We start from the raw sequence: 26,109 nt of genomic DNA on the forward strand, positions 1-26,109 counted from the left end.
TAGAGGACAGACAGTGAACACATGGTGCTGTCAGTATTACACTGGTTATGATATCTGATCGAAATCCATTCTTTTCATCTAGCACTGATTTATTTTACTGAGTAAAAACACAAAGTCAAGAGTTGAAGGTTAAAGCGCTTTTTGATATAATGCACTGTAGATGAAGTCAATCGATTGACAGACTCATGGCCGAGAAGCTGCTGTTAGCATAGCCTCTGCCTCAACACTTGAAGGAGAAAAAAGAGTTTGCAGAACAATTTGAAAAGTTAAATCAGGAAAAAAGTATGAGTTTCTTGAGTGCAGCAGTTGATATGGTAATTAGGATATTGGGGGGGATCTCGGTCAGGTCACCTCTTTCCTCTGATCAGACCCATCAAAAATTCTTTCAAGTGTCCTTCTGCGTCGCCAAAGATGACAACAGCAAATCAATAAGTGTTTGAAATGAAAGGGGATGCTGGCTAACCCCTGAGGCTACAGATTTCACATCGCCAGGCTTCTTAGTTTTTTTTCTCTGAACTTCCAGATTCCTCTACAGTGCTGATCTGATGAAGAAATATCTGTGTGCTCTGTTCCCCAGACACAGGTAGGTAGTGCCCTGTACAAGGAACAAAGAGTATGTGTGCATGGGGGATTACAGAGAAATATTCATCCAATAAACTGTGTGAATGTATACAGAGAAATGGGAATGGACAGAGAGAGAATAAAGTGTAGGAAAGAGAGGGAGGAATAAGAATGAAAAGAATGGCAAGAGAGAGAAAGAGGAATGGGGGTTAGAAAGAGAGAGATAGAGAAATAAAGAGTGAAGAATGGTGAGAGAGAGAAATGGGAATGGACAGAGAGAGAATGAGGAATTGGGGAGAAGAAAGGAATGGAGAAAGAGGAATGAGAGATGAGAGATGAGAGAAATGGGAATAAACAGAAGGAGAGAAAATAGGAATTATTATTAATATGGATGGTGAGAGAGAGAGACAAATAGAAACAGAGAAAAATAGAGAAATGAGAAGAGAGAGAAAATGAGAGAGAGAAATGGGAATGGAGAGAGAGGGGAGAGTAAAGAAATTGATAGAGAGTAATATGAATAAAGGGCGAGAGAAACAGAGATGGGGAGAGGGAGACAAGTAGAAATGGAAAGAAGGAGAGAGAGAAAGGAGAATTGGGAGAGAGAGGGAGAGGTAATAGAGATTATATGGAGTTATATAGAGAGATATAATTGGAGAGAGAGACTTAAATAGGAGAGAGAGAGGTAATAGAGTTATATAGGGAGAATAAATTGGAGAGAGAGGGAGAGAGAAAGAAGGTTGTAACTTTATCTTTATTTACCCTTTAAGCCCTAAACTAAACCTGGCTAACAAGTAATAATGGGGACCACTAACTCTTCACATGGGTTATCTAGTCACAGGGTACTGGATAGTTGCTCAATTTTTAAAATCGGTGTAAAATTTCCTGATCCGTAGAAAAGACTCCTGGTGACTTTTAAATTAACCCTTGAAGTGCTTAGTATGGCCCCTGGAAAACTTGTACTTGCGTTGAAATAGGCAATTATTTCCTTTTCTAAGTTAGTGCTATTATAATAGAGTCATTTATAACTGTCCCATCAGCTAGGATTCAATAATATATTAAAACGAATTAAACATCGTTAAACACGAGAGCCTTTGCTTGCCGTCAGCAGTGAAAAGCACAAAGGGCATCTAATTTTAATTTATATGCAGATCCATTAAGCTCTTAAAATGTTTTCTTTTTTTTTCTATCTGTGATTGTGTTATGGGGACTGCATGGATGGGTAACCATGAATGAGCACATTATCACTACAGGGATGACAATTTCGAACAGTCATCAAATCGATACTGTTTGGAGTTGTTAAACAGCGATTTGCTATTTACATATACCTTCTTGTTGTATCCAGCTAAAACCATTGCCTGCTACTGATCCTAACCAAGCATTGATGGAAGGAAAGTGGATGCAAGCAAAGCCCTCTACTAATACTAAATCATCCAATAACTTTGTGACCCATACAATGTACAGATGTAGAACTGATACATATTGTAACAGACAGATGATACAAAGACAGAGGAGGAAAAAGATACAAAATATGGAGAGCGAGATAGATAGATAGGTATATAGATAGAAAGATAGATAGATAGATAGATAGATAGATAGATAGATAGATAGATAGATAATAGATAGATAGATAGATAGATAATAGATAGATGATATATAAATAGATATAGATAGATATGTCTGAAGCAGTATGTATACCAGACAAAGCAGATTCTGCAACTGTGACCTTAAAATTTAGGATTAGATTATGTCATCTTCCTGCTGAGCCCAGTTGTGCCAGGCTATCCTCTCCCCCACATTTCTTGGTCCTGACCTCTTGCTGTGCTGGAGGAGAATATTGTATAATGTGAGAATGCATGGCCTGTCTGCACCAGCATTATATGGTTAGTGTTTTTTTACATTGGCACAGAACATAGCAAGTGTCAGGAACCTGACTTCTCTTCTCTATGTGATTTGCACAGAGTGCACATGACCCTATCTTCCAAGCAGCATGTCTAATGCAGTATTCCTTGGTGGTTCGGGGACATTAATTAGTTGTTTAATGGGAGTATGACTAAAAATGTAAAAGAAGGATTAGCAGCGTGAAACGTATGTCCAGCCTGTTCCTCACACTCTAGTAGGGGATGAAATTCGTGCAGGATCGTCTGTTTCTTTACGGGCCATTTCCATTTCTCACCAGCTGCTCACTTCAGCTGCATGCTGTGCTATGGAACAAACACAGCCTACCCTGCCTGTCTCTTCTTATATACCCTGCCTGTCTGCTATTATATACCCTGCCTGTATCTTAATATATACCCTGCCTGTATCTTAATAAATACCCTGCCTGTATCTTATTATATATCCTGCCTGTCTCCTATCTATTATATACCCTGCCTGTATCTTAATAAATACCCTGCCTGTCTCCTATCATATACCCTGCCTGTCTGCTATTATATACCCTGCCTGTCTCTTCTTATATACCCTGGCTGTCTCCTATTATATACCCTGCCCGTATCTTAATAAATACCCTGCCTGTATATATCCTGCCTGTCTCCTATTATATACCCTGCCTGTGTCCTAGTATATACCCTGCCTGTCTCCTATTATATACCCTGCCTGTCTGCTATTATATACCCTGCCTGTCTCCTATCATATACCACCCTGCCTGTCTGCTATTATATATCCTGCCTGTCTCTTCTTATATACCCTGCCTGTATCTTTTTATATGCCATGCCTGTCTCCTATTATATACCCTGCCTGTCTGCTATCATATAACCTGCCTGTGTCCTATCATATACCCTGCCTGTCTCCTATTATATACCCTGCCTGTCTCCTATCACCTACCCTGCCTGTCTCCTATCATATACCACCCTTCCTGTCTGCTATTATATACCCTGCCTGTCTTTTCTTTTATACCCTGCCTGTCTCTTCTTATATACCCTGTCTGTATCTTATTATATACCCTGCCTGTCTGCTATTATATACCCTGCCTGTCCCCTATTATATACCCTGCCTGTCTCCTATTATATACCCTGCCTGTCTCCTATTATATACCTTGCCTGTATCTTAATAAATACCCTGCCTGTATCTTAATAAATACCCTGCCTGTCTCTTCTTATATACCCTGCCTGTCTCATACCCTGCCTGTCTCTTCTTATATACCCTGCCTGTCTCCTAATATATACCCTGCCTGTATCTTATTATATACCCTGCCTGTCTGCTATTCTATACCCTGCCTGTCTCTTATTATATACCCTGCCTGTCTCCTATTATATACCCTGCCTGTATCTTAATAAATACCCTGCCTGTATCTTAATAAATACCCTGCCTGTCGGCTATTATATACCCTGCCTGTCTCTTCTTATATACCCTGCCTGTCTCCTATTATATACCCCGCCTGTCTCCTGTCATATACCCCGCCTGTCTCTTATTATATAGCCTGTCTGTCTCCTATCATATACCCTGCTTGTCTCCTATTATATACCCTGCTTGTCTCCTGTTATTTACCCTGCCTCTTTCCTCTCGTTTACCCTGCATGTCTCCTATTATTTACCCTGCCTGTCTCTTATTATATACCCTGCATGTCTCTTTTCATTTACCCTGCATATGTCATACAGCCTACCCTGCTTGTCTCCTAATATATACCTTGCTTGTCTCTTTTTATTTACCCTGCCTGTCTCTTCTCATTTACCCTGCCTGTCTCCTATTAAATACCCTGCCTGTCTCCTAATATATACCCTATCTGTCTCTTCTCATTTACCCTGCCTGTCTCTTCTTATTTACCCTGCCTGTCTCATACAGCCTACCCTGTCTGTCTCTTCTTATTTACCCTGCCTGTCTCATACAGCCTACCCTGCCTGTCTCATCTTATTTACCCGGCCTGTCTCATACAGCATACCCTGTCTGTCTCTTCTTATTTACCCTGTCTCTTCTCATTTACTCTGTCTGTCTCTTATTATTTACCCTGCCTGTCTCATACAGCCTACCCTGCCTGTCTCTTCTCATTTACCTTGCCTGTCTCATACAGCCTACCCTGCCTGTCTCTTAATATTTACCATGCCGTTGTCCTGCCTCTTTGTCTTGTACAGCCTACCCTGCCTGTCTCTTCTTATTTACCCTGCATGTCTCAAACAGCCTACCCTGCCTGACTCCTATTATTTACCCTGCCTGACTCCTAATATTTACTCTGCCTGTTTCATACAGCCTACCCTGCCTGTCCCTTAATATTTACCCTGCCTGTGCACTGCCTCTTTGTCTTGTACAGACTACCTTGTCTGTCTCTCTTTATTTACCCTGCCTGACACATACATAATTTACCCTGCTAAACTCATTTACCCTGTCTGTCTCTTCTCATTTACCCTGCCTGTCTCTTATTATTTACCCTGCCCATCTCATACAGCCTACCCTGCCTGTCTCTTCTCATTTACCCTGCCTGTCTCATACAGCCTACCCTGCCTGTCTCTTCCTATTTACCCTGCCTGTTTCATACAGCCTACCCTGCCTGTTCCTTAATATTTACCCTGCCTGTGTCCTGCCTCTTTGTCTTGTACAGCCTACCCTGCCAGTCTCTTCTTATTTACCCTGCCTGTCTCATACAGCCTACTCTGCCTGTCTCTTCTCATTTACCCTGCCTGTCTCATACATCCTACCCTGCCTGTCTCTTCTTATTTAGCCTGCCTGTCTCATACAGCCTACCCTGCCTGTCTCTTCTTATTTACCCAGTCTGTCTCTTCTCATTTACTCTGCCTGTCTCTTATTATTTACCCTGCCTGTCTCATACAGCCTACCCTGCCTGTCTCTTCTCATTTACCCTGCCTGTCTCATACAGCCTACCCTGCCTGTCTCTTCTCATTTTATGGACAGCCTGACTGTGCTACAACTGTACATCACTCACTATCAACAGCCTGACCATACTAGAACTGTATATCACACACTATGGACAGCCTGACTGTGCTACAACTGTACATCACTCACTATCAACAGCCTGACAATACCAGAACTGTACATGACAAACTATAGACAGCCTGACCAAACTATACCTGTACATACAAACATTACAGAAATCCTTACCATGACAGAACTGTATATCACACACTATGAACTGCCTGACTATGTTGGATTGTACATCATTCACTATCAACAGCTTGACCATACTAGAACTGTACATTGGGCACTATGGAGATAATAACCATACCAAAACTGTACTCCACACAGTATAGATAGCTTGATCATACTACGTCTGTAAGTCAAACTTTACAGGAAGCTTCACCATACCTGTACACACACCTGTACTAGAACTGTACATTACACACTATGGATGTCCTGATTATAACAGAACTGTACAGTAAGCACTTTGGACATCCTGACCATACCAGAACAGCATAACACACACCAAAAAAAGCCTGGCCATAATAGAACTGTACATCACACAACATGAACAGTCTGATGATACTAGAACTGTACATCCTACTATGAGTTGACTGACCACTCCAAATACCAGAACTGTATATCATTCATTAAAGTCAGACTGCACTTTACACACTATAGGCATGACATCCATACCAGAACCATACATCAAACACTATAAATAGACTGACCACACTATAAATGTACATCAAACACTATGAACAGTTTTACCATAACAGAACTGTACATCAAACACTATGGATAGCCGGACCATAACACAACTTCAAATCAGTTTATGGTTGTTGCTTGGACAAGTATAGTTATAAAGTCAAAGTATACAGTATTTTGTGTAATCAATAAATTTCACTTTTATAGTCTGTGAGCAATCATTGTAAAGCTTGCTAACTAATATACAAGAAAGTTAATACAAAGAGTTGGACCCTACATGCTTTAATAGCACAAACACATTTCTTATTTCTGCTTTCTATGAGCACAATAAATATATTGTATATATGTGACCTGATCTTGCATACTGAGCAAGCAATAAAACTAAAAAGTGCTTTATGCCACACGCTGCACACTATGCCCAATCCATCACCATACAGTATAGAGAGGCTGGCACACTACACAGTGTATTGCACACTGTTTATATACTGATTGAGTTGTTCCAGTATAGAAACAAAGTATTATGAGCATCATACAACTTTAGCATAAACAGACTGACATTCCCAGATATACCCAAACACAATATGAGCTACATTGTTTGTCTAATAAAGCATTTACATTGTTATCTGCCCATCAAACCATTAACAAATGCAGTCTTCTATCACCAAGGCAAACATATACTTCTTAAATTGGGCATCATTGATACATATATATGGGCTTTTCCATGGGTGTCCTGATATTCTTACACAATGCCTATTCTAATTTCCTCAGTCAGTTGGTATATGTGCCATCACACAAGTAACCATAAAGCTATAGAATTTGTGTAGAGGCACATATAGTGTGAATTATTTGTAGTGTGTGTGTGAGAACACACTTCTGGCTTGGTATAAGCAGGTTGAATATAGTCCTGCACAGTCTGTGCTCAGACATATGGAGATAGCTGTGTCTTTTGCTACTGTAACATTCCTCAGATAGTTTAACATCGGATCAATCAGATAGCCCCAGCCTGCTACCAGAACCAATAACACAAATGGATTGTATATACTGTCTATCTACACTACAAAGCTTTGCATTAACTGCCTGCTCCCACTCTGCCTGCCGTTTATTCGTTTCAATAGTGTGTCATCGTCCTTGTTTGTACTGTTCAATATTTGCTTTATGCTAAAAATGAAAATCACTAAGTCATGCATTTTTCATCATCATTCGTTCCACCATGTCAGATCCCCGTACAGGATTGCTAATATAGATGTCATCCTGCCTTCAAAGACACCGACATTTCTTCCCAATCCTGAGAAAAAGTATTTTTTGTATGGAAATTAAAATCGAGCTTTTGCAAAAAGCAAATGTTCATGCAGATCATCCAGCTGATCTAGTACTGTGTCCCAAATGTTATAATAAAGTGAAATGTGTTTGGAAATAAAACTTAGCTGCACTCAGGCATCTTAAAGTGTAAAAGATGTATTTTCCTAATAAAACCCAATATATGTTATGAGATAAATATATAAATAAATGTACAAAATAAAATATATTGCTTCGTAAATGATAATTATACTTGTAATTGCAGCTATACACATAGTTTTACAAGTATATTGAGTAACACTTGATAATTAAATATGGGTATATTTTTGCTTTGTATGGTATATTGCACACCATTTGCCACATTTTGTACAGCTTTCCTATAGAACTACATATCATCAGATACAAAACTGCCGACATTCCCAGTGTATTAGCTCTTCTGGATTCATAGAACTATTGGTTACCAATGCAACATAATAATATTATGGAAAAGAAATACACAAATTTATTGTATACCTACACACAAATGGAGCAAGACAAATCTCTTTTATAGTTACAACACAGGGTATTAGCTTCCATTTTAATTTATTGGTGGAGAATGACAGTCATAATAATTAATTGTGTTCTAAGGCGCTTTATGAAGTTTTAGTGTTTCTGTAGTTTTTTTTTTTTTTATGAGAAGATGCATGTCTTCTTTTCATTATTTTGCTAATCCCCCTGCAGCGTGCCTTTCTCTATGTGTCCTTTGCCCCCTCCAATCTTCTTGATATTTCTGATTTCCCTGACCTAGCGATGGGATTGTTGGTTGTGTTCCCTGTCTATCCCTCCCTGTGTGTCTCTGACCCCTCTCCTCCCTCCAGCCCTGCTGACTGAGTTTGGTGGAATCTCTGCTGACGTCACATCATTCCCCCTGCAGAAAGGGAGAGAGAGAGAGAGACAAACAGTGAGAAGGAGAGCTGGGAGCAGACACCTCTCTTCTCACAGCCCTATCAGGAACCCTCAGGAACTTGGGACATTGCTTTTGGTTTTCTTTTTACATTTGGGATCCTTCAGAGCCTGCACTGGTTTGTGTTATGCCCAAGCCAAGCCTGAACTGAGGATTTGTGCTTAGAAGAAAGAGTAGCCCATCGAACACCAGGTAAGTCCACAGACAGCCTAGCTTGTAGCCTGCAGATGTGAGATCATGAAAGTTCATACATTTGTTCCACCTGGGCCTCTGCCATGTAACAGATCACCTTCTGATATATAATCTCTTTTACTGCCTTTACCTTATAGTCACCCCATATAGATGACTGTGTACTGGTAATGTGTGCACTGCATGTGTATTTCTTGCAGCCACTGACCTAGAAGGTTCATGTATGTGTTATTCATGTCATGTATAAGTCGCTATCATATATATTTTTAGCATTAAAACACAAATGTGCACAAAATAAGGTTGATTCGGAAAATGATTTTGCACTGGGATAAGTTGACTTTCAGGTTCCAGGAAAATATCCCAAGTGAATGCTAAGCAAGGTAAAACCACTATTTAGAATACATGTAGCTCACTGATTTTAGAAGATCATTAATATAACATTGCTATATCTGACCATGCAAGGCTATATAGTGTAATGCAATACAAATCATTGTGCTAGTGATTCTGAATCATTTTTTTTTTCTCATCGCACTTTATAGCAATGATTGCCAGTCATTGATAACACTTCCCACAAGGCCCTTTAAGAATTAGGCCTCATGGATGTGACTCTATGCATTGAAAAAGTGTAATATTAACTCATTCATCCTTTGCATATTCCTGTAGAGTTGTATAATTTAAAATAAAAAATCCTTTTCACCATGTGTGTCCACATTCTAACTTATGACAGCTACGTCCTGTTCTCAGGGTGGCTACAAAGCTATGTATACATTAACAAAGTCAACTCAAGTACTTCCCTCAATGTCAGACAAGTTTGTAACAGAAGACAAAGCAAACCCAGATGGTTTGAGATCTGAGGACAGTTAACACGATACTGATATGTGTGAAATATTGCTAAATGTGGCCCAGACATAAAAATACATATCGCACTTTCTTTTTCTTCAGTTCTGCCTCTCCACACATCACAAGTGGAATGTTTCATAATTTACTTTAAGTGTTACCATTATATTAATAGCAGATTGTCTATAGTGCGTAAAAGCGCATTAGGACTAAAGGGAGACAGTTTTCTATATGGAAGCTGCACAACAGCTGGCTGGAAGAATGTGAATGGCTGAATTTATGTATCTAGCATGGAAGCATAATGGAACACGAAATCAAGTCAAAATTGAGTAGCTGGGTCTCCAGCAGCTAGGTGGTCCCATCTTTTCTACAAGTGTTTACAACATAATGGCACAGTGCTAGAAACAGGCCTGCAAGACTCCTTATTACCATCCTGTGAACTCACACTGCTCACACATTACAAGCAGCTACCTGTATAATCCCCTGTCTGCTGTCACTTGTACAGGTGAGAAACATCTGTGGGAGAATATAGACATAGATCAGCTCAATATATTAATCACAATTCAATTAATATTATTATTTCAGAACGCAATACAGAATACAAATCACATCTGAGTTAGGGCAAAATTGTTTTAGATTTTTAGGATTTTTTTTGTCCTTATCGAATTTTTTTTTTACCAACAGTACAGTTCCTTTTAATTATGTAGTGCATTTTCCGACGAATTTCATATCTGTGCATGAATCTATACACAACAAACTACTGTGCTGCTTATCACTATTTAGTTTATATAAACCGTGTTATTGTACTTGGGTGTCACAGGTGAAAAGGTATAAATGAGAATAAAAGTAATGTGTGTTTATTGAAAAAAAGTATATAGTTCTATATTACAATTTAACAAAACGTGTTTATATGATTTTGGTACTTTTATTTCTAACTTATTTATTTTATGTATATAAAATATGTACAACATAAATATTTATAAACACATAAAACACGCACTTTTTTTACATGTATACATGTTTACATTTTTAGTATAATATAAACAGCTGCACAAAATGTACAGTATGCAAAGTAATTCATTAGGCAAAATGTATGTTTTACAATATTCCTTATAATTGTTGTTAAATAATATTATTAATATTAAAATAATAATAATAACAATAATAATAATAACTCCTTATAGGAAGGAAAGAAAGTGTAGAAGCTATTTGTGATAGTTACACTTACATATTAATTATGAATATTAAACTATAATTCTTACAGAGCATAAGAAGATGGAAATCTAATTTCTAATGATCAGACTGCAATAATGAATATTGTACAATAATTCTCCTAGGACAAAAAAAAGAATAGTATTTTGTAATTGTCATAATTTAATACTAATAATGAATATTGTACAATATTTATTGTACTGGTCACAAGAGCAGAAAATGCATTGTAAGACCAAGCATGAATACTGTACAAAGTTTCTTACTAGGAAAAAAGCAGGAAAGTTTATTTTGTGATAATTACTCTGTAAGACTAATGGTAAATAATGTGTAAAATTCATACATAACAAAAGAGAAGGATTTTTTTGTAAAATAATATGATGTAATTATTAAGAAATATTATACAAGCAAAAACATATTATTTTGATAGTTATTTTGTGATATAACACTGTAAAATGTAAAGTGAATATTGTACAATATATATTTCAGAACACAGGAACAAGAAAGCTTAGTTTGTGATGTAATGTGAAACATTTGGGACAATGTAAAAAAAAAACAAAGGTGTGAAAGTGAAAAGGCTGCCCCTGCCATAGGTTATCTAAAAATGATTCTTGTAATAATTAGGCCTCAGCTCTCAGCCATCAGTAAGCATCAATCCAGACATCAAGTAATCATTCAGCCAATGCAGACATAAAAGGAGAGAAAAAAGAGATTACTGAGATGATGACATGCAAATTTCCCCTGAAATTATCATAAGTAAACATTCCAATCCTGGGCTAATAAAATCCCATCTGTGTTACTTCATATCGAGTTAGTAGAGAGCTGTGATAATGAATTTTGTAATATCTCAGGAACAGACATCTCAATCAGGCACTAATCCCGAGATTTTACTGCAGAATCATTCAAAGATGGAGCAGCCAAACTTCTGCTTCTCTTTGGCACAAGCCTGGGAAAAAAACAGGAGAGTCTGGAAAAGAGAAAGGAAAAAAGTCAGGAAAAATAGTAAACATATAGTGAGAGCTTCCTGGGGTGCTGGGGGTGTCACAATGATTACTGCCCACTGTCTGCATCCTAATTACTGCTCAATGTACAAAGCACAAACTACTTCTGTGTGCTGCCTGGGGAGGAAGAATGAACTTGTCAGGGTATACTACCAAATAAATACCTAATCCAGATAAAAGGCAATTCTGTCTAAATCCCTTACTTATGCTATAGCACCACAATGCTTTATGTTTTCTCTGTTGTCCCAGTTCTGATATAATAGAATTAAAAAAGGCTTCCAAGTATACACTTATAGGCTGCTATCTGACCTAGATGAACCCTTTTAATTGAAATGTAATTGAACAAATGGAAGAAACAGCGCTTTCTATAATTAGCTAATGTTTTCCTAGAAAGTGATGGCGTTAATTAATGATGAGATATTCAGCCTGGAGATTGGGAAATTACTCCAGCCACAGAAGTGGACAGCATGCTGGTATCTGGCTATGATTTTCTATCCATGTCTATTTTATGCTACATGTATCAAACATCTATCATAGATTGACAATGTCCATATACAATATATATAGATAACTTAGATAAAAACCTGATATATTCAATCATCAACCTAAATGACATGAGAAAAAATCGGTAATTACCTGGCCAAAATGTAAGCTTTATACTGCTTGGAAGAAAGCCAATATTATTATTATTATTATTAGTTTTTATTCAATGATAGATTAGTGGAAGATAAAATAAACAAAGTAAAGACAAGAAAGGAAAAAATATCTATATAATGATATAAAGGTATCAATAATAATCAAGGTTATCTTTACTTTTCCATTATTTTCCAGATTAAGGGGCAACAAGGAAAATGGAGTCTAACTGTCGCAAACTGGTGACAGCTTGTGTCCAATTAGGTAAGACTCAGTTTTGTATTGTATGAATGTGTAGAGGTGACTGTGAAGAATGCATATTTCTCTGTATAGTTTTCTGTAAAATCTGATTAGGAAATTGTTCCATTAGTGCGAGAAATTGACTTAGATAAAAAAAAACTTGGTGACCCCCAGACTGGGACAGAGGTCAGTATCCCCCTCCTGCTATAAGCCCCATGTCAAAATCTCCTTTCTGTCTGAAATGTGCAGCTCAGCCCTGTGCAGTGGAGAGCCTCTTCTCTAAGGGAACCTGATATGAACAGAGGGGACTTCTCTGCTCTAGGAGGACTCAATGCAGAGCCAGGCGACATCAAAGAATCCTTTCTAGGACATTTTAATTAGCCTTACAAGGACCTACACCGACTGGACAGAAAAATAGCACACAGTATTAGGCCTCTTTTTTAAAAGTATATATATAATATATATATTTATACCAGGTATGTTTATATGAGGTCATGGAGGTCAAACAGCCCATCAATATGTTGTCTGTAATGGTGATGAATATCATTATTATTAAGTGGTATTATCCATTTTTGTTTATGATTATATGCATTCAAATATTTATATTATATTAACACAACAAAAATGATCTTGATCCTGTTAGGAAATAGGGGAGAAAATTATTATTTTTGTTTTTGTTTGTTTTGTTGAGACTGAGAATGCAGAATACTATAATATAGCAAAAGAGTTTTACCAAAAACTGTAATTTCATTAAAATAGTTCAAAATTTCTGTTCTTTAATAGGTAAAAAATAATGAAAGGCCTTTTTTATGTAACCGCCCAAGATTGTGTATTTAAGAAGAGTGGGCTGCTCTGATTTAGTAAAAAAAATGACCCCTTCAGTATCACCGATTTAGAGTTCGCAGAGAATACAAGCCACTATTGTGCTTGGTGTAGCAGATTTGCACCAGATATGATCCTATAGTGCCCCCTGCTGGCAGACATAGGTAACAGCTATTGGGAAAACCAAACAATTATTCTATCACTGTTCATCAATTCTGATGTGGCTGTGTTTGCTCTGATCTATCTATCTATCTATCTATCTATCTATCTATCTATCTATCTATCTATCTATCTATCATCCATCGTCTGTCTGTCTATAAAAATCTTTATGGGTTATGACTAATTTTAGTTGCATCAAGCTATATAGTTAAAATGAATTTATATTTTAAGTGTCATTCTTGTCAATTTCAAGCCCACTTTGCTGTCTGGTAGTCACTTCACAATTATTTTGTCATTAGGATTAGTCATTATATATAAATTCAGTTATTCCAATTTCATGCATAAAAGTTGATTTATTAACATTGCCAATTTTGTTTTTTATCTCAATCCCCCAAATTAGTTAAAGTGAACAAATTGGAACTTAATGAGTACACCCGACACATAATTGTGAAGATGTACAATGCTAGTAAATGAGAGAGATTCCTATTATCCGCCCAGATAAACTGAGATCAGTATCTGTATTTCTAACCTGGGGGATATTTAGTGACATCTCAAGAATTAAAAAGCTCAGTTCCACCCCTATTTAGGAAAAAGTGGATAAGGTTCCATACATGAAATTGCAGCTTCAATACACCCTTGCCCGTAGTAAATCATTTAACCCTTTCTGTGCCATAGCTTTGAATGTACTATTTGCAGTGTGCTCCATCACTCCATCATGTCTGAACTATAAATTTATTTGAAGACTTTAATATATTATTGCAGGAGATTATTAGGGAAATGCGACATTTTCCTCTATAGTATTGTGGCAAGGCGCTGAAGAAATAAATTGTGTTCATAAAAATTGTGATCGATTGATTGAGAAAACATATAGGATAAAAAGCACAATAAAGACAAATTATTTTATTTTATTGCAGCAAAATTTTGATCGCAATGCATTTGGTATTTATGTGGCCCTTTATAACTCTCAATTGATCGATCTAATAAAAATGTTCGTCCCCTATATCCCCTTGAATTAACAATTTCTCCGACGTATTTCACAGATAACATTGCATGACTGTACAGTCTTCATTTATAGTGTTGTCATTTATTTTGTAACAATTAAGAAAAAAGTTACATTTTATGTATCTTTTTATTGTATGTATCGTTGAGAAATAGTATTCCTTTTTTGTTTGTTTTTGTGTATATTAACTTAGCAGGAAATAAATATAAAAATATACTGTATAATATTTAAGATAAAATATATAACGAAACAGGACGCAAAAGACAAAGAAAAACAACAAACTGTATATTCTATGCATTGCATTTTTAATTCATATAATATGTACCATGCATCGGAATTTATACCTAGAAATTAGAGAAAAGGAGAATGGGGGTGTGGCCCTAAACAACCAGTCAGATTGCAGCTGCGGTGCTTATTGTGCGCTTTGGAAAACGAAATCGAAATCTGATTGGTTGCTGCGGGAAAATATTTTTTTTTCTTTTGTACTTTGAATGTACTATTTTTGTTATATAATATTTTTTCTAAAGAAGCTACAAAATAGCGTTAAAAAAAGTCAATTTAATTAAAAACATGGTCTTATATATAATAGGGCTATTTATAAGTGTCTCATCTTAGAAACATTTTATCCTAGCAGTTTTCTTATTTTTCTCTTCCTCACCTATAATATATGCAAGTGTAGCTGGGCTGACTCAAGGGACTGAGAATGTATAAGGAAAGATGTTGGCGTGAGCAGGAATATACTAATGGAACAATCTGATGTCTGCTTAATCCTATGTAAAAAGCATTGTCTTTTGCCTAATATTGACTGAATGGTAATTAATGGCTCTCCATCCAGGAGAATGGCCAGTAATCCTTGCTGTGAGAGAGGGAGAGACAATGTTATCAGACAGCAGAGAGGCCCCACCAACACCATTTTATCTATTAGGGGAATATTACTCCAATAATCTGCAGAAATAACAGGAGAGAAAGAACAAGGGGCAACAGGCACTACATTAACCTGAAGCATCTGCTAACAGATACCTGCATAATAAAATAATGATGTTCTTATATATTAAATGAATACTGCAAATTTAAAATGGCTTTTATTGCACCTGTGTCTTCTATACAGTACTACAATGAAATCTTTTATTTGCTTGATTGATTATAAAAATAGTGTCTTTGTATTATTATATACCAATACTATGTTATTATCTAAAACGTTTTAGCCTGTAAATTACATATTAAAATAAAAGCAGGTCTGCGATGGGAAAGGCCCCTACTAACCAGAAACGATCTGCTTAAATTGTGAATAATATAAAGCTGGGTTAGTGGCATTGCCAGCTAGGAATGGTTGTGTTGGCACTGCACTTGTCTCTGTGCGGTAATTCAGCATTGGGTGTGTTATTATTGGGTAAACACACCTGTGACATTATAGAAAAATCTACTCATTGTTAATTGCACAGCTCACAAAATGTAATAGACTTGTTAATTGGCTTGTGATTGAAATTCATGTACAATTATAAAGGTGTGTGGTATGTTTGTGCACGCTTGCAGACCGCAGTGCATGTTTAGGCTATAAGGAATTTATTACATTTTTATTTTTTTTTCAAATTGTAATTCGATTTGAATCATAGGTCATATAGGTGTTAATATAAAAAGGTTTTAGTAGCACAATATCACATGTCTTTAAATTTAGAAATACAAGTAGAATAAAAAATTATGGGGGATAATGATACCTATTATATATTATGCTACAAAACGGCATTAGAATCAGATAATTATGAAAAATTAAATCGATTTTTTAATCATAGTTTTTTATTGTTGTTTCTACACCATAAATATAATTTAGCTATTTAGTATGTATGGATGTAGGAGAAACGAAATTAAACTCAACCCTCTACTTTAAAGTTAACACAAGGCTGAACATTTTTAGAGGGCAACAAAAAATGATTTATTTAATGTACTTAGGTGATCAATTATATATATATATATATATAATTATGCATAGATAGATAGATAGTTTCCAAGTAGAATACATGGTTTGCAGGCCTTCTTGTACAGAATGATGTGCAGGGATGAATCCAGGCAGCAATGTGTATATGGAGGAGGGCAGGACAGATGAGAGTTGGCTATATATTTGTTTGAGTTTGTTTATTCAATGTGACACCGTTTTGCCTGGTATGAAATATGCTGCCACTGAGCCCATTACAGCTACTTTCCGGTTTACGTTTAATATCTTATGTCAGTTTCAAGTGGATACTCATGTATAGCTCTCTCTATGTACACTGTTACAGTTTAGTCACATATAAGGGGTGATTTACATAAGCAGCAATATTGCATAGTCACGACAATTTTTGATCAAATTCAAGACAAGTAAAGAAAAAAAATCATGCAGAGAGGATTGTCAAAAAATTGCTGCAACCACCCAGGCTTACCTGGACCAATTTCCCAAAAATTGAAAATAGTCGCTTCAGTCTACTTCCAGGTTTGTAAATAAACTCAATAAAGGATCAGGTTTCGATCTTAATGTTCAGATTAATTAACATTGATTATGGAAAACTTGTGAAGCGGCGTTGACTTCAATAATTCAGTCATATGCAGGAGTAATAGACTGTATTTTATCATTTAACATACACATCCCCTGGTATTTAAATGAAATACAGCTCTGTTTTATTTATTCAGCTAAAACTGTAATCTCTTTGTTGGTGAGATTCCACGTCCTAAGTAAATTGACCCATCTCAGTATTTGCCCCTTAAAATTAAATTTGAAGCTAATTAAGCTAAAACCTGAGCACCATCACTGTACATTTCATATGATGAATGACTATAGTAAACTTATGGCCTAGAAGTCCCTGGTCATAGAGGCTTATATTTAAATATATAATATCTATATGATGATAGATAAACTCTGGGCATCAATTACTTAAAACTATATTACTGACAAACTCAAGGTGCCAAGGACCTCGGAAAATATTCACATCCATAGAAAGTTGGTCACTGCGTCTTATAATTCTTTAAATTTCGTTTAGTGAAATGATCTACCTATTATTTTTTATACAATGAATTTAATCTTGATTGTAATTATAAAGGAGACCCTACAATGAGTAAGGTGTGTGGCCCACTTTGCAGCCCTGAGATAGTATGACCTTCGTTTAAATGTAATATCTATGTACACAGAGCTGTCAATGAATTCCTTAAACCATCTCCTCCTCTTCTCAGGCAGCAGCCCACCCTTCCCACATCTCCTCCAATGTCAAAGGACAGCTATACCTAATACACAGATAGTCGAAGATTGATCCAAATTCATATTGACTTTGGTATAGGTCATCAGCTGCAGTGCACAAAAGGGGAAATATTTACTTTTCACATATAGTTTATGATCACTGGGAATTAAAGGGAATTCAATAAGAAAAAAACTAGGACCGGTCTAAAACCTCCAATTTAAAGGACTTAAGCAAATTAGAGTCTTATCAGATTAAAAGACACTACAAAATGGAAAGGGAATAGTCTCTATCCAAACGCTGTGTGGTTGGAGAGCTTTTGTGCCAAATCTCATGGATAAAACGAGTCATTTAATGTAACAGATAATGAACACAATCCAGATTAATCTACGGTGATTTTATTTCTCATTCTCCGACTGATAGAGAGCAATGTGTATGGGTGTGTATGAGATGGATCGATCAAAGACAGACTAGAGATAGGTAGATAGAAGGATCAATAGTTAGATAATAGATAGATTCATAGAATTATATATATATATATATATATATATATAGATAGATAGATAGATAGATAGATAGATAAAAGATAGATTGACTGATTATGGGCAGGTGGTAGGTAAATCATAGAAATACATAGGTAGATAATAATAATAATAGATAATATATAGACAAATCGTTGGATCATACATAGATAGATAACTAGATGATAAATAGGGGCAGATGATAGATAGATAGATGATAGATAGATAGATAGATAGATAGATAGATAGATAGATAGATAGAGCAGGTATCCTGGTGGAATAGGTTGACGTCTTCTTTAATTATTTTGACATCTGGCTTGATGAAGAATTTCATTGCAGTACTTTTTCCAGGTCCTGTCAATGTCAAATTATAAGTTGGAGGAGGGGCAGGGAATGGCAGACAAGTCAGAAAGCCTATTTTTTTATTGCCCTGTTTAGCACTGAGACTCCTATAACTCTCAATGTACATACATGGAATATAAAGTCCAAAATTGTGCGGCATTGAATAGGAAATATTCCTACACCCCTCTCCCCCCAGAGCTGAACACATAAAATTGTCACAAGATATAATATGCTGGAATTTTGAACTGTCTTTACATGTCTGCAGAAATATACAAAAGCAGTGTGAAAAAGGTCAGATACTTTGCTATCAGGGCCCAAGCAGCGTCACATTTCAGATTACTTTCTAGCTGTTCTATGTCTATATTTATAGGACGTTTAGCTGCCATGGCACCAGAAATACAGAAAAAAACAGATAATTGGAGGATTAAAGCATAGATGTATGCATTGTGTGTATGGAAAAAAATATCAGACTGTAAAATAAATCAGTTCATATCATGTTATATTTTCTAAATGTAATATATTTACTATTTTATATATGATGTTATGTCCATACACCAAAATATTTAGTGCTGGTTAGGATTTACTCTATATCTGTCTGCCATTCGCAACCCCTATTTAATGCACAGCGCTGCGTATAATGTTGGCGCTATATAAATAATAATAAAATAATTTCCCTAACTTTGTTATTTCAAGCTCACACAACATGATTATTGATGTTGTTTAATTTTTTAATATGTAAGATCCTTGCATTGACAATCAATTATGGTTTATTAATGAATAGTATGTACATTACATAAATAATCGGTCACAAATCGTCGGGTAGAGATCTGTGCCTGGAAAATCCTCTTTTGGTTCGGGGAGTTTGCCCATAGCCTGGATGCAGGAGTCTGACAATTCAGTATGAAGAAATCAGGCTGGCGGCCCGCCCCGCTCCCGTGCGGATTGGTGTCTATAATTACGGTAGCCCAGTTCATTGGTCCTGTGTCAATGTGCGGAGAGAAGGGAGAGCCTGTGATTGGCTGAGACGCGCAGCGCTGGGTGGAAGGGGGAATGTGTCTGACGTCACCCGGCTGGGTAGGACAAATCTCTGGTTTTAAGATGTTAGTCAAACAGGGAAGCGACTGAGCCTTTGCCGAATCTCCATTGTCACTTGTGAAAGTGCAGCTGTGCGCTAGAACGGGACCAGCAATCTCCTGCTAAAGTTGCAACCTTGACAGTATAGAGTAGTGTTAATGTCCATCCCCAGCTATATGATGCACTACCTGCTAGATTCCTAAAAGAAGCCATCTGCCTGCTGTACACAGAGGAGCAGAAATAATACCTACCTAATGACTGTAGTGGACTCAGCAGGACTTAAAAGTAAGGCTCCTTAAGCCTGCACTTAACAAGTGACTTGCTGCAACTATTCCACCAAGCCTGTGCTGTCTCTGCACTGCTAGATTCTGGTGCCATCAGTTGGACACACACTGGAATTGAATTTCATTGCAAGCTATAAAGGAGTTTTTTTTTTTTTTTGCTTGGATTTTTTTTTTTGGAAATCTGCTCTGCAATACATACATTTTATCGATGAACTCTATGAAAGACCCTTTACATTTGGATCATTTGAGTGGGAGTAAGCTGGCCTCAGCCTCTTCCCATCATCAGGCGGTGACCCTAGTCTCCATGGCTTCCTCCCTAGGGCAGCGCTCTGTGGAGTGTAAGCAAAGGTTGGAGGTCCATACAATTTCAGACACCTCCAGTCCAGAAGCTACAGGTAAGAGTCGGCCCCGACCACACACAGCCAATTGTGGAGTCAGTTTTTATTATATGCTCATCTGAAATGTATAGCTTACATGTACTGCTTGTAATTGTGTTCTGATTGTAATTCTGATACATTTTATTATGTGTATAATAACCTGAAACTTTAACCTGTGCTCTCATCAAAAGAAAGAAAATATTTTTTGTATGCATAATGTTGGGTGATTATAGATATTCCTAAATGTATTTCTCTTTTGCTGCATCCAACCCTAGCATAGTGTGATCTGTAATAATAAATAACCTTCATTAGCAGAACTTCTCTTAAGACTCCACTAATTCTCAGTGTATTGCAAGTCCTCAGGGATCTGACTCAGAATAATTTACATTCTGCTTTGTGGTAAGAAAAGAGAAAAAAAAAAACCTTGCAGCAGTGCAGATAATTGGCTGAAATAAATTAGTAAAGATTACCTGTGCGCAATAAACACATCACAATGACTCCAGCCAAATGAAAGTGCAGAAGGAGCTTTGTGTGACTATGCTGGGTGACACCAGGGCCATTTCTAAGTGCACCTGCAATATTCTGGCACAATGCTGTTTATTTATCCTAGCAATCCTTTTGTGAAGGGAGCAGGTTCTTATTGTGTTTTCAGAAAGTCGGTGTAGCATTTCTGCCCTGGTCTGGGATTCAGGGGTTTCTAATCACAGCTATGGGGGATTTGCAGGATTTGTAGGAGAACCCTCTGGGTGCCACGCCAGGCCAAAAGGGCAAATCTCATTAGCTGCTGTTTGCATTAATTCACATTTCTATTTGCACCTTCTACTACTTCTGGGACTGAAAGTCTAACAAGGATGTCTCATGTGCTATCTGTGTCTGCAGATAAGGATAAAAATCACCAAAGTAAAAATGAAGATGCCAGCACGGATGACCCCTCCAAGAAGAAAAGGCAAAGAAGGCAGCGAACACACTTCACCAGCCAACAACTTCAAGAATTGGAGGCCACCTTCCAGAGGAACCGATACCCAGACATGTCCACCAGGGAGGAGATCGCTGTGTGGACCAACCTTACCGAGGCCAGAGTCAGGGTAAGGACTACTTCTAGGCTTGGCTTAGGCTCATTCTTCCTCATTGGAAGAAACACAAACTTTTTTGTGTGCTTGCAAATTCCACTAGGTCATTTTAAACTGCTATAATGTATAATGTTTTGTGAAGAAAAGATGTGCTAATTATAGATCACAATAATATATATTTAAATTAATAAACACATATACAAACCTTATTTTGAAAACGAATTACATGATTAAATATTAGCAGCCTACATTTTTTAGATGTTATATATTCCTTGTGCCTTCTAGTTATTTTAACACTATTCCAGAGGTTAAAATGTCCCTTTTGAAGCCAGTAAAATGTAATGATGAGTAGTAACATGCCATAAATATATGTAATCATACCAGGCCAGGACATAAAATATAGCAGCCTAGGCTGGGTATAATATGATGTGCTGTATACACACTAGATGCAATTAAATCGCTCGGAAACATCTGTGCGCAGCAGAATTGAAGTTCATAATGATGTGGGATTGGGACAACATGTAAAATGCCTTTAAGTCGTCTCTTGGGGTTGGACGGCTGGATTGCTTCCACCATGTGGGAATTTTACTGCTTAAAACTGATATTTGTAATCTTACACACGTTCAAAGGGAGAGAAATATCAATATATGTCTGGCCAATGATACTTTAGCTAGAGCTAGACTGATTTTAAGAGCTTGCTGAGCAAACCCAACCTGGGGACTTGCCCATAATCTCTGGCTTTGGGGAAGATAAGATTTATAGCACTTAAAACTTCTACATATAAAAAGAGCCTTGAACACAACGTGGCCAAACTTTGTTGCTGAAGTCATTTGTTGCAGGGGGCAAAGTAGCAACAAATATTAACACAGCAATCGTTGTAAAAGTTTGGAAACAATATTATGAGTAACCTTCCTCAAGGCCTACAATAATACATGTCCCATAAAGATTAAATACCTAATTGTACACATCGTTTATGGTGCAATCAAGAAATTCTATGAATTCACAAAAAAAACTTTGCAGATCAAACCGTTTACAATAGCAGCTTTAATTAAAAAAATGAAAAAATAAGACAATAAGAAAATAATGTAGAGCAATAGTAGTCATTATTAATGCATATTCTCTCCGATTTTACTTTGCAGAAATAGTTTGCGGTAATTTAATAAAGTAGATATTTACTAAATAAATGTTCAGTAAAATAGAATTAAGCTGCATATATTTTATTTATCTAATAGCTATTTATTTTTATTTTTTTTTAGATGAATTGTTATTTAGTATGCTATATTAACGAATTGCTATTGCAAATTGAACAAATCTATTTAGTAAATCACTTCTAATTTTTTGTATTCGATGGCTTTATCTGTTTGCAATGCATTCGCTTAGTAGATTGAAATCAGGATTTATCTAGGTGGGTCGTTGATATCTCTTCAGCTCAAATTAGCATCGTTTTGGAAATCTTAAAAGGCTGCCTAATGTGGTTCTTGTCAATGGAGTGCGAGGGATTAATGGTACAGTTACCAGCGATCTGTAATGTACAACATGATGTGTGTAAACAGGGAGACTCAGGGATCTCTCCAATACACAATCAGAGCTGGCAGGAGGGTGGCTGACAATTCAGACACCCAAGGATGTGGATTGAACATTGATCCACGTTCCTCTATTGTCTGCGGGGAGGGCTCACAGACCCCATTCAGCTCCAAGCTTTTATCACACATCACAAATTGGGTCACAAGTTATTCTCAATCGTTACAGATTAACACAAGGAAATTCTCAGGAGATTTCACAGCAAATATTTCTTCTAATATTCGCTTGAATAACGACTCTCCTGGCGTTGTCGGTTTATTTTACAGAGACATTTATTTGGAATGGAATACTTGTGCCAAGGGGCAATAGATTATGGGACTAATGTACTGTAATATTCTCCATAACATTCAAAACCTCAATCATATAAAAGGGCAAAAAATAATATTTGGAAATGTTCTTGATCGTCAGAGATTAAAGTAAAAGTTGTAGTTAATAAGTGATGTAGCTGCAATAAATTAATTGATTTACTAAAGAAGTGGATTTATGTTTGCAATATTTTTATATTTCTATTAAAAATGTCCCTAAAGCGGTCAGTATCTTTATACATTTATACTTGGGCGAATTTACTAAAAAAAATGAAGAATCTTTTACTTCATTATCGGAACACGTGGAGATAAAACAAAAACTTGCGTTTCACAAGATTGAATAAATTAAATGTATGTTTAAAGAAAATAGTGTGACATTCTAAACTCCTTTGTTATATCATTATTATTTTATTGTAGTATGTTCTGATTTACCCGATCAGTTTCAAGGAAAAAATTACTTTTTATTCAATGCAATAATTAATTTTTAGACAGACGTGGTGGTATAATGTTTGCTTTAATCATTTATATACCCGATTCGATGTACAGACCATCAGGATGTGCAGTGACAGCTGCCATTGTTCTGATCCCATAAATTGATCCACCTTGGCACTGGGCAATGTCCATAGATCGCCCCCAGTATACAATGTAGGTGCATGCTTGTAATAAAATCTTATTTTGTGTTTCTATGTGGACATTAGCTGAATGGTAGGTCTGCTGATCTGATTTATGAGAAGGCTTCTCACGATGACCTGTAGCTTTGCAGTGACACTTAGGAACATGAGCAGTGTGACAGATTTTTATGTGCTGTGATTTAATACAGGGTGGCAGCAATGTGTTTTAGCCTGCATATGCTCCATGTTTTGCAGCAGTCTTGGGTGTTACATGTATGTGACCCTGCTGACCTGCTTTTCTCTTTGCTTGCAGGTTTGGTTCAAGAACCGCAGAGCTAAATGGAGAAAGAGAGAGAGGAACCAACAGGCTGAGCTGTGTAAAAATGGCTTTGGGCCTCAGTTCAATGGGCTCATGCAACCCTACGATGACATGTACCCTGGGTACTCCTACAACAACTGGGCAGCCAAAGGGTTGACCTCAGCTTCTCTCTCCACCAAGAGTTTCCCTTTCTTCAACTCTATGAATGTTAACCCCTTGTCTTCACAGAGCATGTTCTCCTCACCCAACTCCATCTCTTCCATGAGCATGTCCTCCAGCATGGTGCCATCTGCAGTCACTGGGGTGCCAGGCTCCAGCCTCAACAGCTTGAATAATCTGAATAACTTGAGCAACCCCTCTCTGAATTCAGCCGTGCCAACGCCAGCCTGCCCCTATGCCCCTCCAACACCCCCCTATGTCTACAGGGACACATGTAACTCCAGCCTGGCAAGCCTTAGACTTAAAGCCAAACAGCACTCTAGTTTTGGATATGCTAGTGTTCAGAACCCTGGATCAAACCTCAGTGCGTGTCAGTATGCTGTGGACAGACCTGTCTGATATCTATACAATGTGCATGTGTAAATATACCTTATGGGAACCATCCTTTCCACAAAGACTTTACCTATCTGGACTCTAAATGGGAGGAACCGAAAGGAAAGCAAAATGCAAAAAAAAAAGAAATGAAATGTGTCTTGTTTTCAAGGGATGGCTTCAGCCACTTCTTTGAATGTATTATCAGGACGCTGATAAATCCATATATATGGACACATTTGACTGGATATTACATTTTAAAGTTACTATAAGCTTGTAATTTTTTTAGCATTGTTAAAAGAAAACAAGAAAGGACTGAAAGGATGTATATATATTGAAATGTCAAATTAATTTTATAAAATGCAGTTGTTGGTCATAACTTTACAGTGTTAATATACACCGGGCTTTCACAAAGCATGCAAAAAGGAGCCAAATTTAAACTTGCCTCCGCCTGGGAGGGGGTGGGGGGTAATGTACATAGTAAAAAATAACACTGTATCCCTGACCTTATTAGTTGTGTGCATCAAAAGTATAGTACCTCTGCTGGGTGCTTTGCTGTTTTCTCAAACAGAAAAATGCAACAATTTTTGTGCATTCTTTTTTTTTTAATTATTATTATTTTTAATATTATTATTGTTATTTCGACGCACAGCTTGTGTTCTTTCTCCTAGGGAAAAGTTGATTTTTCCCTATGGGTACGTATTTTACGTACAAAATAAAAAAAAAGTAAAATAAGCACAAAAACAATGTACAATAAAAGTCCACCAAAGCCCCCAGTCTCATGCCAACCAAATCGCTGTCACCTTGTACACACAGTGCCCCGCAATCAATGCAAACGCTGGACTTGTGCATCTACTCATGTAATTATTTATTTGTTGGATTTCCGTGGAGCTGGTTAACATATCAGTGAACAATCCCGTTGTAAAAAATGAATTTTAATGTATTGTTAAAATATTTGGCAAAAAAAGGAAACGATGCCGCTTTAACAATAAACTTACCTCTTTGGGAAACAAAAGGCCTCCATGTAGTCTAATAACAAATATATGTTGGTAAAAATGTGTGTGTATATTTGTGTGTGTGTTTGTGTCTATGGATGAGATACAATGCGTAAAATGTGGGTTCTACACGATGATGAGAATAAAATATTAAACTTAATAGAAACTTTAAAAAAATTCTCTTTAATTTGACTCACATTTAAAAAATATATACGAAGTAATCCGAGAAGCGTAAAGTGTTCAAATAATACATATGCATAATATGTGGAAGTTTTGCAATGCGCCTTCGAAAAGTCAGGAAAGCGGAAAGTTTTGTACAAATGTTGGCATGCTTCAAATGTGCAAGTGTTTTATTTTCACAGACTGAGTGTATGCAGTAAAATATAACTAAATATCTATAGGTGGCACAAGAAGCAAATTGCAAACATGAAAATAAAATAAAAGAATTCCAGCGCAGTG

General features: G+C 36.8%; 1 protein-coding gene across 2 annotated transcripts; it reads left to right on the plus strand.

Moving 5' to 3' along the window:
• Window positions 1–8,347: 8,347 nt before the first annotated feature.
• On the plus strand, window positions 8,348–25,670 carry PITX2 (paired like homeodomain 2). Of its 2 annotated transcripts, XM_072405698.1 has the most exons (4): window positions 8,348–8,542; window positions 12,418–12,483; window positions 21,118–21,323; window positions 24,119–25,670. In XM_072405698.1, the coding sequence occupies exons 2-4, from the start codon at window positions 12,438–12,440 to the stop codon at window positions 24,680–24,682; spliced, it is 816 nt and encodes a 271-aa protein (XP_072261799.1). In that variant the 5' UTR covers window positions 8,348–8,542; window positions 12,418–12,437; the 3' UTR covers window positions 24,683–25,670. The 2 variants fall into 2 exon arrangements, with proteins under 2 accessions (XP_072261799.1, XP_072261798.1); XM_072405697.1 differs by lacking the exons at window positions 8,348–8,542; window positions 12,418–12,483 and adding an exon at window positions 19,534–20,256.
• The last annotated feature ends 439 nt before the right edge of the window (window positions 25,671–26,109 follow it).

This window comes from Pyxicephalus adspersus, chromosome 3 (genome assembly GCF_032062135.1).
Source record: "Pyxicephalus adspersus chromosome 3, UCB_Pads_2.0, whole genome shotgun sequence".
Lineage (NCBI taxonomy): Eukaryota > Metazoa > Chordata > Amphibia > Anura > Pyxicephalidae > Pyxicephalus > Pyxicephalus adspersus.

Excerpts from the sequence above, each read along its gene's own strand:
- PITX2 (XM_072405697.1), top strand. The coding sequence starts at position 20,070 with ATGAACTCTATGAAAGACCCTTTACATTTGGATCATTTGAGTGGGAGT. Across the intron at positions 20,257-21,117 it reads CTCCAGTCCAGAAGCTACAG|ATAAGGATAAAAATCACCAA; the intron begins GTAAGAGTCGGC and ends CTGTGTCTGCAG. Across the intron at positions 21,324-24,118 it reads TTACCGAGGCCAGAGTCAGG|GTTTGGTTCAAGAACCGCAG; the intron begins GTAAGGACTACT and ends CTTTGCTTGCAG.